At 44.3% G+C, this 12500-nt stretch overlaps 1 protein-coding gene across 1 annotated transcript in view; it reads left to right on the top strand.

Moving 5' to 3' along the window:
- LOC143113487 (uncharacterized) overlaps positions 1-5737 on the top strand; it is a 6338-nt gene extending 601 nt beyond the window's left edge. The window contains exons 2-14 of the mRNA XM_076275437.1: positions 621-722; positions 874-930; positions 1030-1095; positions 1184-1282; positions 1373-1718; positions 1838-2120; positions 2213-2446; positions 2530-2621; positions 2745-2849; positions 2987-3174; positions 3267-3431; positions 3572-3816; positions 3941-5737. Of these exons, the coding sequence (XP_076131552.1) occupies positions 621-722; positions 874-930; positions 1030-1095; positions 1184-1282; positions 1373-1718; positions 1838-2120; positions 2213-2446; positions 2530-2621; positions 2745-2849; positions 2987-3174; positions 3267-3431; positions 3572-3816; positions 3941-3975 (2017 nt within the window). The 3' untranslated portion in view covers positions 3976-5737. The remainder of the gene's footprint in view (positions 1-620; positions 723-873; positions 931-1029; positions 1096-1183; positions 1283-1372; positions 1719-1837; positions 2121-2212; positions 2447-2529; positions 2622-2744; positions 2850-2986; positions 3175-3266; positions 3432-3571; positions 3817-3940) is intronic.
- Positions 5738-12500: the final 6763 nt, after the last annotated feature.

The following is a 12500-nucleotide window of genomic DNA, read 5'->3' on the forward strand; positions in this document are numbered from 1 at the left end:
AACTATAGCATAACGCTAGAATGACGTCTAGGATATTTTCGCGTTGATGAAAAAGGATTGTCTAGGCTATAACATAAATCTGTGTGCTGTGACGGATCAAAGGGAAAGGGCACTGTAAATTGTAGCCTAGTTATTTTTCATTGCTTTTGCTTTGTAGCCTACACAATGTATCCTAATCTGATAATGCTGGGGTAGCCAATTCCAAGGGTGACGTTTACCTCCTGAGGCCTGTCCTGTAGTCTTATTAATTTTAGACGTAGCCTACTAATTACTAGATTGTCTGAAGGGAAAGTTTTTTTACCTGTAGCCTACACCTGGGAATGGGGGAAGGGTAGACTAGTCCATTACACTTGTGAATGGAGGAAGGGTAGGTCATTACACCTAATGGGGGAAGGGTAGACCAGCCAGCCCAGAGACTGATCAGACTGGGGGTCAAAGTCATTATCATGCAGAACAATACAAAACTGAACTGACAGAACTGTTTTGATTGAACTTTAGTCAATTTACTGTATGTATATGAGGTGCATCTACCAAAATACATTTTCTTCACTGTCATAAAATGAATGCACTTTGTTTGTGGTTTAGTGAGACATTCAAACATACTGCTCTTTTTTGTCCAGCTATGAGAGAGAACTTCGAGCAGTCACATCAACACCACTGAAAGGAAAGCCCTCTAAAGTATTAACTCCAGCAGTGTCCAGCATCTCTAGTGGGACAGACAGGTCAGTCACTGCATGAAAACAATTGTGTTGACTCTATGTGATTGTTGTTTGATTGTGTTTGATAATAACAGAAATTATATTTTTAATAATTTGGTGTTTACCATTTTATGTACTGTCATATGTTGTGAAACACTCTGCTTATTTATTTCAGAGATGAGCATCTTGGCGCAATTGCAGAAGCCCCTGAAATTGAGAGCCTTGAACAGAGGTAACCCATCAATGCTCATAATGTCTATACCCTAACCCTACATGTGTTCTCTATTGTATATTTTCATGATATAAGCATTTATATATATTTTTTACAAAGCCTACATGACATGAGCATCGCGGAGGATGTGGATGAAAATGTGTTCAATGACCCCATGAACAGTGTGTAAGTAGTACACCCTATAGACATACCGGTATGTTACTATTTGTACTGTGTGGAAGTTCTTTTTTTCTAAATATGTTATTTCTTACAGAATCGACTGGACAGATGAAGGATCTGCATTCCATCAAAGAGATGATGGAGAGAGGGATGACAGCTCTGACGAAGAGTATCTTCCACCAATTTCTATACGGTGTGTGCTCATCTGTTGTTACTTGGCCATATTTTGTGTTGTGTTTTGTCATACATTTTTACATGGTGCCCGTGTGTTCTGCCTCCACAGAATGGGTGGAGCATTAAAGGCAGTGCAGACTGTTGACCATCTTCCTGTAATTGGGCTTGATGAAACTGTGCATGACCTTTCTGCTCATGAAGACCCTACTGACGAGCCCTTGCCCAGTGTTGAGTTGCCCAGTTACCCAGACCCTTTGAAGGTCCAATGTGTAGATGATATCATCTGTGTCCGAGCGGCAGTGTTGTATGAGACCTGCTTGAGGCAGCTTGTCACACTAATGAAGCTGCCGGTGGACAGATGTACAGGTGTTCTCAGGACTGGTCTGGTGTGTGATAGTGTTGCCCCCTTTCACATCAACATCACTTATAAGGGCACGGCAATGATTGCGGAATGGGTAAGTCCAGTCAGTAACAACATAATACAACTGGTACTGGTAGCAATACCAAGCACTTTTCTTGTGACAGCCAGTGTTGTATAATTCAAATCCATTTATCAATCTTCTCTGACTTTTAGGTATGTCCCAATGGACATAGCCTGTGGAGATGGAATTCGCAGCCTGTGATGAAGTTTGGGATGCAAGCTGGGGATTTCCTTCTATCCACCAACATTTTGTTGTCGGGGAACAACTATGGGAAGGTTTCCCTATTGTTTAAATTCATGAACATGGGCATGGTGAACCCAAACACATTTTGCACAATCCAAGACACATACTGTGTTGACGCAGTCAAGGAATACTGGGAAGAAAGGAATACCGAGGCCATCCGTCGCCTTCAAGGGAAAGACGTTGTGGTGCTAGGTATGTTGAAATGGTGCATGTATAAATTACTTGCAGCAATGACATATATTTATTATATAATCTTACTACGAAATATGCCTGGGTTTTTACAGGGGATGGCAGAAATGATTCACCAGGGCATTGTGCCCAGTACTGCAGCTACACCACGATGGAGCTTGACACCAAGGAAATCATTCATGTAGCAACAATAGACAAGCGGCATACATCGTGGAACTCCAACATCATGGAGAAGGAGGGATTTATCCAGACTGTGGACAAGCTTTCCAGAGAGATAAAGCTGGTGGAGATCTGCACAGATGCTCATATCCAGATTGGAGCCCTTATGAGTAAGTGCTCCTCTGATAACATATATGAATACAAATATTGCAAAAAGAGATGTTGTGAAATGCTATGATTTCCCACTTCACAGACCCAGATAAAGGCAAATACAAGGACCTTGGAATTCATCACAGTCTGGACATGTGGCACGGTGCCAAGAATCTGGCCAAGAAACTTGCTGCTGTAAGTTTCAAGACTCATGGGAATCATTGGCTGTAGTTTACTGTTGGGATGAAATATGCATTTTCTTAGCTCTCCATGGACAATTTCTGAAATACCTCAGTATTTTGTTTTTATTTCCCAAAGGCAGGGAAGGTGAAAGGACAGTCCATTCTCCTCCACTGGTTGAAGGACATCGTCAACCATTTTTGGTGGTGTTGCAAGACTGCTGACACCAAAGAGCAGTTCCTTGTAAGCAGGATTGTTATTGTACTGATTGTAGCTGGTAGCTTCCACTATATCTATATATATATTTGTACTATTGGGACCCTTTTCTGTATAACAATTTGTTTTATATATTATGTATTATATTTGTATTTTTTGCACAGGCACTTTGGATTGGCATTTGTCACCATGTCTGCAACATCCACACGTGGCAAATGGGAAGCTGCCAACACAGCGATCTGGGAGATGGGAAGGAGTGGATCGAGAGAGATTCTAAGTCTCACAAAGCCTTAGTGGACATTGTTTTCAACAAGCGTTGGCTGAAGGATGTCCACAAATATCTGCGTTTCAGGTATAGCATGTAACATTGTACACAAATTGTGTGTGTGTATGTATGCACACACTAATGTGGATGTGTGTGTGATTTCTTTTCTATTCAAACAGATCAACAGCAGACCTGGAGTCATTCCAGAACCATGTTCTGATGTATGCCAGTAAGCGCTTTGCTTTCACTCCCCCGGTTTATGAGGCAAGAGTTCTGCTGGCAGCTCTTGACTACAATTTCCACTGCAACAGACCAACAAGAACTACATCTGAGGGCAAACAAATGTAAGTTTAATACATGCAGTATTGTCTTGTAAAGTAAACCCACAGGCACACAGTGGTTTGGGATTGGTATGTGCTCTCCAGTTTGTCAGTTGTTGTAATGAGTAATTGACCTGTAATAGTTTACCTTTGTGCCATTACAGTTTCCGAAGACTGTACAACAAACATGCAAGACGATACAGCTTGTACGCCCTGAAATCTGAGAAAACATATGAATACATCTCAGAACTGCAGGGGAAAATTATAAACAAGAGACTCACGAGTGGAGTTGGGATGCCTCGAAAGAGGAGCCTTCGGCCCAATGACCCAAGAAGACTTGGTGTCGTCCCCCCTATACCTCCACCCCCTATATCAGAGCTGATGCGGACACAAGTCAGCAGAGGTCTTGGTATGTGATGCACTTGCCTTTGCCTGTAACTCAGTCTAGGCGAAATAGCACTGTACAGATTAATAACAATATGTTGAACTATAAAATGGTGTGTATGTCTAATGGCACCTCATGTCTTCCACAGGAGCAGCTTTCCAGGAGGCTGCGCATTTAGAATGATTCCTATTGCTGGTCCATGTTGCTTCAAAGGCACCATGAAAGGGTTGTGTAAATGGGTGTAAATACCATAATTTGTTACTTTCTGTAAATAAATATATATTGCAAATAACATTATTGACCATGTTACCGTCATTTGGTGTTTCAAAAGGTAAATTACTACAGCTCCTTTTTTATTATAAGTTTGTGGATGTAATGTATAAGAAATACAGCATGAATGGTCTCTTATAACAAAAATATTTTATTTTCATAAAAGCAAAATACACAGCAACTTGGGATCACTCTTTTATATTACCCTGTCCTAGAGACCCATGCAGCCAGAAAATGAAATGTCTGTAGGCAGCATATCTGAACACTCTTGTCACCTGGCTCTCTTACATAGCCTAATACTGTGATGTCCTCCCTGTGAATCCGGAGAAAACCTTCATCTAGGCAGTACTGTGTGAAGTGAGGCAGAAGGCTCACACAGGTTTTCTCTCGATCGGTTGGCATGTCTCTGCAGTGTGTACAGGTACACCAAGGCATCCCTGGCACAGGTGGGGGGATGACATGTCTGCGCTGATGCATCATCAATGCATCAAACACCAGACCAGGCTGCCTCGCTAGCAACTGTGTGGTGAGGTCCATGTGCTCTTGCAGGCTCATTCCATCCACAAATCTCTAAAGAAATAAGACACAAAAAATAAGATCAGATAGGCTTGTTTAGGTAGCAAAGTTAGATGGTTAGCAAAGTAGTAACAGTACTCTTGTCATTTTTCAAGTGTTTACACAAAATGAAGAATACTATGTGTATGGACAATGAAAAGGTGAAAGCATTTTCTATAGACCATAACGTAATCATATGTGTCATGATTTCACTGGCAGACAACACATCATGCAGTTGACTGGCAACAGCTAGAAATTGCTACATATAAACAATGGAGATACAAACAGGGAAGCTACACCAAGCGCGTAACTGAAGCGTTCCGTTCGCAACGCGTAAAATCAATTTTAGAAGAATGGTCTTTGTTTCTGGTGTATGCTAGTTGCAGCAGACGCAACGAAAACGAACGTGCCTGGTGCAGCTTCCGAGCTAATTTCGGTGTCATTGAATTGATACTGTTCAGAGAAATATATTAAAAACACAAACCTCCGTTGCTTCTCTCCGTTGTCTTTGAAGTTCTTCCACTCTCCCCTCGTCATCTTTGGAGAGTCTTCTTCTTTGCCTAGGAGGTCTCACCGATCCTCTGCCACCGGCTGTCTTTTGGCTTCTCTTTACCTTTCCCTCTTCATTTTACCTTTCCCTCGCACCTCCGTAGCATCGACTGATCTCTGACTCTGCTCACTGAGAAAAATAGTAGGCTACGCTGTAAAAACATTGCCTTACACTATTAATCTCGTACATACAGAATAAAGATAGCACTGATACTGTACTAACATTAGCATGCATTCGTTTGGGAATCTGATAGCTGATGCTAGCAATGAAATAGTAGCCTACCAAAATAACGAAAACGTAAAACTATTATTCACTTTACATAGAGGTCATAACCAACATGTTTACTGGCTATATAACTAAATGCAATGTGTAATGTTTTCTAAAGTAACCTCATCGCTGGAAGGAACACTGGACGAAGTCGTAGTAGGCTACTGGAAGCCATGTTAACCTTGGCATGAAACGGCCACCGTAGGAGTTAAAATGCGCTCGGAATGGGAGGGGCTAGAAAGTAATATTCAGTTGGTTGTCATATAGAATTTCACCGCTAGATGGGAGAAGTTCTTACACAATGTAGCTTTAAGTGAAGCATTGAACAGTTCAATGGCCCTGGGGACGAATGACTTCCTCAGTCTGTCTGTTGTGCAAGGCAGTGAGTGAAGTCTCCAGCTGATCAGGCTCTTCTGCTTAACAATAGTGTTGTGGAGTGGATGACACTCATTGTCCAAGATGTTGATCAGTTTGTTCAGGGTCCTTTTGTCAGATATTGAAGTGATGTACTCCAGTTCAGCTCCCACTACAGAGCCCGCTTTCCTTACCAGCCTGTCAATTCGCCCCGCGTCCTTCTTCTTTGTGCTTCCTCCCCAACATACCACTGCATAGAAGAGGACGCTGGCAACAACAGAATGGTAGAACATCCTGAGGAGCTTGCTGCACACATTGAAGGAGTGCAGCCTCCTCAGGAAGTACAGCCTGCTCTGCCCTTTCTTGTAGAGTGCGTCAGTGTTGGCTGACCAGTCCAGTTTATTGTCCAGGTGGAGACCCAGATACTTGTAGGTGCTTACCACCTCGACATTGACCCCATCAATGGAGACTGGTAGAAGAGTGGGCTTAGACCTGCGGAAATCCACCACCATCTCCTTGGTCTTTGAAGTGTTGAGTTGGAGATGATTGAGTTTGCACCATTGCACCCCACAATTGCAGTATCGTCAGAAAACTTCTGCATGTGGCATGACTCAGTGTTCTAGCAGAAGTCAGATGTGTACAGGGTGAACAGGACTGGAGAGAGCACAGTTCCCTGTGGCGCTCCGGTGCTGCTGATCACAGTGTCAGAGAGACAGATCTTCAGTCTGACGAACTGTGGTCGCTCAGTCAGGTAATCTGTAATCTAGGTTACCAGGTGAGCGTCCACACCCATCTGCAAGAGCTTGTCTCCCAGTCTGAGGGGTTGGATGGTGTTAAAAGCACTTGAGAAATCAAAGACATGATTCTCACAGCATTTTTCCCCTTGTCCAGGTGAGAATGTGTCCTGTGTAGAAGATAAGTGATGGCATCGTCCACGCTCACTTTCTCCTGGTATGCAAACTGTAACGGGTCTAGTGCATGGTGTACCTGGGGTCTGAGCATACCTAAGACCAGTCGCTCCATTGTTTTCATCACATGTGATGTAAGAGCGACAGGTCTGTAGTCATTAAGCTCACTGGGGTGTGGCTTTTTAGGGACGGGGGTGAGACATGATGTCTTCCACAGTGTTGGAACTTGTCCAAGGCGTAGACTCAGATTGAAGATGTGCTTCAGTGGCTCCCCCAGTTCAGCAGCACAGGCCTTGAGTAGCCTTGGACACAGTCTGTCAGGCCCCGCTGCCTTATTTGTGTGCAGTTTCTTTAGTTTAGCTCTCACTTGATTTGCTGTGATGGGGAGGGGAGGGGAGGGGGAGGGGTGCATCTGGGATCTGTGTGTCTGATGGCTGTTGACTGAGGTCGTTGTCGCCTCATTGTTCGTGATCGTCATGGGGAGGGGTGCAATATCCAGTGATGGTGGGGGTACGATAGCCTGTGATGGTGGTGGTGAGTATTGCACTGGTATTGAGGGGGTGTGGGGGTGGGGGCTGACCACCTCCTTGATGTCCCTGTCAAGGCTGCCAGAGTCGTGGACGTGTGTGGCAACTGGTAGCCTCTGTACTTTGGGCTTGTACATTGGCTGGAGATTGAGGTTGTGGTCTGACTTTCCCAGTGGGGGAAGGGGGTTTGCACTGTATGCATCCCTCACATTTGCATACATGAGGTCTATTGTCCTGTTTTTCCTTGTAGGGCAGTCAACAAACTGGTAGAAATTTGTGAGTGTGGAATCCAGTGTTATGTGATTGAAGTTGCCAGAGATCACAAAAAAGGCATCACTGTGTTGGGTTTGGAGCCTTGCGATTGTGGAGTGGATGACGTCACATGCTGTGGAACGTAGGTGGAACGTAAACACAGACAGCAATTGCGTGCGAGAACTCCCTCGGCATGTAGTACGGACGGAGACTAACCCCTAATAACTCCACATCCTTGCAGCATACAGTTTCCTTCACTGTAACATGTCTGGGATTGCACCATCTATTGTTAATGTACAGCACCAGTCCACCACCCTTCTTTTTGCCAGAAAGTTTACAGTCTCTGTCCAAATGAGCTACACTGAAGCCGGGCAGCTCAACGTTAGAAGTGGGGATATGGCTTGTTAGCCACGTCTCCGTAAAGCATAGCAAACTACATTCCCTGTATAATCTCTGGTTTCTTACCAGGGCAGCCAGTTTGTCAGTCTTGTTAGCCAGTGAGTTCACGTTTCCAATCACAATCGATGGAACTGAGGGCTTGTATCTCCATTTCTTCTCCCGACGCCTCGTCGTCACTTTTACTCCCGCTCTGCAACCCCGAAAGCACCACAGTTCCTCTGGGATGTTGTCACGAACACAGCCAGCATTCCATCGTAGTGCGATCAGCTGATTCCTTGTGTACACAAGTTTGCTGCCGCTGGAGCGTTGCAATATGTCCGTATCCATAGGATAGAATAAAAACACTCCTCAAAGTGTGTAAAAATCCAAAAAGTTGCGAAGTAAAAAGTAAGCAAAAAACATAAAGACACAGAGCTACTTGACGTGCTCCCACTCTTGTCGGCGCCGGAACCGGAAGTAATCAAAGTAAGCTAGTACAGTATGTGACACAAACATGGCCTATGCAGTCAGATTAGCATCTCCCTCTCTCTCTCTCACTGTGTCCAGACCACTTTTGAAGTACTGTCTAGTGCTTACTGTCTTGGACCCTCCATCTGTGGAGCTAAATGTTGTGGAGTGGGAGGTTTACTACGGCCCTTTACTAAGTCCCAGAAGATTTGAGTAAAGAAAATCCATGTTATCCCCAAATCCTGACATTTGCTAATTCTCTCTCTCAGTGTGTGTGTGTGTGTGTGTGTGTGTGTGTGTGTGTGTGTCTGATGGCATCAGTTAAATTCTGATACAGGCTCTGTTGTTAGGGTAAGTAACATACATTAAAGTTTCCTTTCTACGGTGCCCAGGATGTGTCATTGCAAGATATTTTTTTTTGTATTGCAAGAATGTGCGCTCGTTTTACTAAATTGTGGTCTCATTTTATTAGATTGTGCGCATGTTTTACCACATTGTGCTAAATCGTGTGCACATTTTACTAAATTCTGCACTCATTTTGCAGAAATGAAAATGTGCGCATGATTTAGCAAATTGTGCTCACAATTTAGTAAAAGGAGCACACAATTTAGTAAAATAAGTGCACGTTTTCTGGGTATGCACCAAAAGTATATCTTGCAATGACCCCTCCAGGGTTCCGTACTACCTTTTTGTAAGTATCTCAAAGCAAAAGAAATTAAAAAAAGAGCACAACTTCTAACCCACAGTGTATGTTGGCATCACACAAAATTACCTAGGTCAAGAACCATGGCTGAACGACAAGAGCCACTCACAACTAGTGCGTGTGTACCAGTGTGTGTGTGTGTGTGTGTGTGTACCAGTGTGTTAAGGCCTAAGCTATTCCAGTCAAGCACAACTAGTGTGTGTGTGTGTGTGTGTGTGTGTGTACCAGTGTGTAAAGGCCTAAGCAATTCCAGTCAAGCACACTGGCATTCCAGATACATTAGAGACCAGTGTTCCAGGCCACTGCTCTCGACATACGCAATCAATAGCATCCGCAGAGCTAATATGCTAATATGCTAATATGCAGCCGCTAATAACCCGTAAATAAACACAGTAACAGAGAGATCAATAACACCATTGAGGAGGTTAACGACACTCTCTATAGGGGGTTAATAACTGCTCTGTAACAAACAAATGAATTATCCCTCACCACCCCTCTTCCTCTCTCTTGGCCCTAAAACAGTGTTTTGATTCCCTGGCCTCCATGCAATAGACTACGGTCTTGATTTAAACGGTAATGTGTTACTCATAGATAAGCCTTGCATTGCATAGCAAATCGCGTGCGCGCACAGATTCGCAAGTGTCCATGACTCACCAAAATCAACAAAATGAAACAAATAAGTAATCCGTCTACTGATGTATATGACCCTATAAGCACTTAAAAGAGCACCCCCCACCTCACACACACACACACACACACACACACACACACACACACACACACACACACATACATACAGTACACACACACACACACACCCCACACACACCCCACACACACACACACACACACACACACACCCCACACACACCCCACACACCCCCCCCCCCCCCCACACACACACACACACACCCCACACACACACACACACACCCCACACACACACACCACACACACCACACTCCTCCAGGTCTCCCCTTTAAATCCTGCTTTTGCTTTGAAACGGTGGGAACTGAGTGGGCTGCATTCGATAAGGTTCTGCCCCACCGCTAACGCGGTGCGATGCTAATGTTTCAGAACACCAGCGGTTGCCTGAGGGGGCCAGATCGCCACCTGTCCTGCTCATGCATTTGCCCGACCGCCTGAGGAGTGTGTGTGTGTGTGTGTGTGTGTGTGTGTGTGTGTGTGTGCGTGCTCATACACTTGCCCGACTGCCTGAGGAACAGCTGGGCTTTACTGCGGCCATATTAGCAACAGTATGGATCTGTGGCAGAGGGTGGTGTGTGTGTGTGTGTGTGTGTGTGTGTGTGTGTGTGTGTGTGTGTGTGTGAGTGGGGTCTGGTGAGAGGATGTTTCCCATACTGCAGTCACCAGCAGCATGAATCAGCGGCGTTCCACATTTGGCTGTGAGGATGCGGAGTTGTGTGTGTGTGTATGTTCGTGTGTGTGTGTGTGTGTGTGTGTGTGTGAGGTGAGGGGTGCCGCTAGCAGTGTGGGAAAGTCTAAGTGATTTCCCACACCAAAACAGTTTAATGGCTGTTTGATGGCGACAGTGTTGATTTATGAACTTGTGACCACGTAGATATGTGTGTTGTTTGGATTTTAGATAGATAGATAGATAGATAGATAGATAGATACTTTATTCATCCCGAGGGAAAACAAGCATGTATTTGCAGCACGAGTAATGTTGCCCAGAGAGTTTAAGCCATTTGCATTTACCACACAATAGCTGGAGGGTTTCAATGTTTAATGAGGATAGTAGTATTGTAGGGGCACCGCATTGCATAATTCACAGTCAGCCATTACGTGTTCACTTGAATGGCATTGTTGGAAGTCACAGCCTGCTTTTACCTGTTGAGTCGTTGTGTACTGTTTACTGTGTCGTGTTCTGATGACAGGGTCGCTGGCGCGACCTGTGGTGTGGACCTTTAAACTAAAATGCGAACAAAGTTTTACGGTGATTCAAATTTCGGGCTTTTAAACCTATCCGCTGTGTCCGTGTCTCTTCATAGTATCGACTCCATTACACTATACAGTATACTATATGCTATTTATATGTGTGTGTGGGTGTGTGTGTGTGTGGTTTTGTATGAGACAAACATTATACAATATTTATGATTAAAGGAAATACCATGGCCTAGTAGTCAGATGTGCACCTCCCACTCATTGTTTCCTGACTATTTTTGAAGTGTTCTCATGTCATTAACAAGAGATTTCATTGGAAAAATGATTTAGTGGTAGAGGCACTTACAAGACAGACTCTGTTTTAGACTTCTTCCTTTCTTGCCTTTGGCAGCAGCTGCAGCGGCGTGGGGAGGGAAGCTGCATTCGGATCCGGGACAATGCGGGCGGGGCGGGGGGTTGCCGTGGCGTTTCCGTGGCTCCCCCGCCTCCCGGGGGCTTGCAGAGCAGCGCGGCAACCGCGGCGTGGAAACGCCAGACGGCAAACGATCGCCTACCCATGCTGCATCAGCACCCGTCTGCCCCTCCGGAGGATAACAAAGTTTCCTTCCGTCAAAAGAAAGAGAGAGAGAGTGAGAGAGAGAGAGAAGGAACAAGGGGACAAAAAAGAACTTTAGGAATAATATGGCAGCGTCGTGCACTTGTGAAATAATGAGCCGTGGCACTCTGGAGGATAGCCCAAGACCACACAGATCGAGCCAAGGTAGCAAGCAACCCGCAGGTGTTTGGAAACTCCTAAAAAAAAAGAGCATCAAATGGAGATCCAACGCAGATGTGGCCCAGCGTTTGGGGAATGTTTTGAAGCAGATGCCACAGAGGGGAAAAAAAACGGAAGGAAAAAAGGGACACTGGAATCATTTTTGCCACAGGAAGCGCTTTGTGTGCCAACTGTAATCAGATACAAATTACAGCAACATCTTGTTCACACTCCGAGCCTCTTATTAGTATCTTTTTTAAAGAGCTTTTTTGGGACTGAAATGGATTCATAACAAATGGTATCTCCAACAAAAAAAAACCTGGCAAAGGCCAGCTAACAATTATTTTTGTTTGGTTACAAATATGCACCTTTATGCTTCGTGTAGCATCTCTTTAGATCTTACCGATGGCTGTTGCACATCGTCCTAATGGACTTACAGTCATTAATACCCTCCCATAACTCTCCTGCTATGCCGCCATTTTCTCCTCAAAAACTCCCTATTGATTCCTTTCTGTTTCACTCAGAGTGGAGAACACTGGATCCCATAATTAACAATATTTAGCGCATTAGTTAGTATGGACTAACCAGTTATTTGTTTTGTGTTACCGGTTTTAAGGAGCTGGTGTAATATTGAATAAAGAAGTTAATCATTCATTACGTGGATTAATGCATTAACCTTTTTAACAACTTATGAATTTTATCCATCTAGTAACCAATGGTTGGTTACGAACCTTTATGACAACTTATTAACTTTATCCATCTGGTAACCAATGGTTGGTTACGACAATAACCAACTACTTTTGCATTACGTTACTTT

This window comes from Alosa pseudoharengus, unplaced genomic scaffold (genome assembly GCF_046254945.1).
Source record: "Alosa pseudoharengus isolate Yale_2024_CS ecotype anadromous, Long Island Sound unplaced genomic scaffold, YU_APseudo_1.1 YU_APseudo_1.1_scf_84, whole genome shotgun sequence".
In the NCBI taxonomy this organism is placed as follows: domain Eukaryota; kingdom Metazoa; phylum Chordata; class Actinopteri; order Clupeiformes; family Clupeidae; genus Alosa; species Alosa pseudoharengus.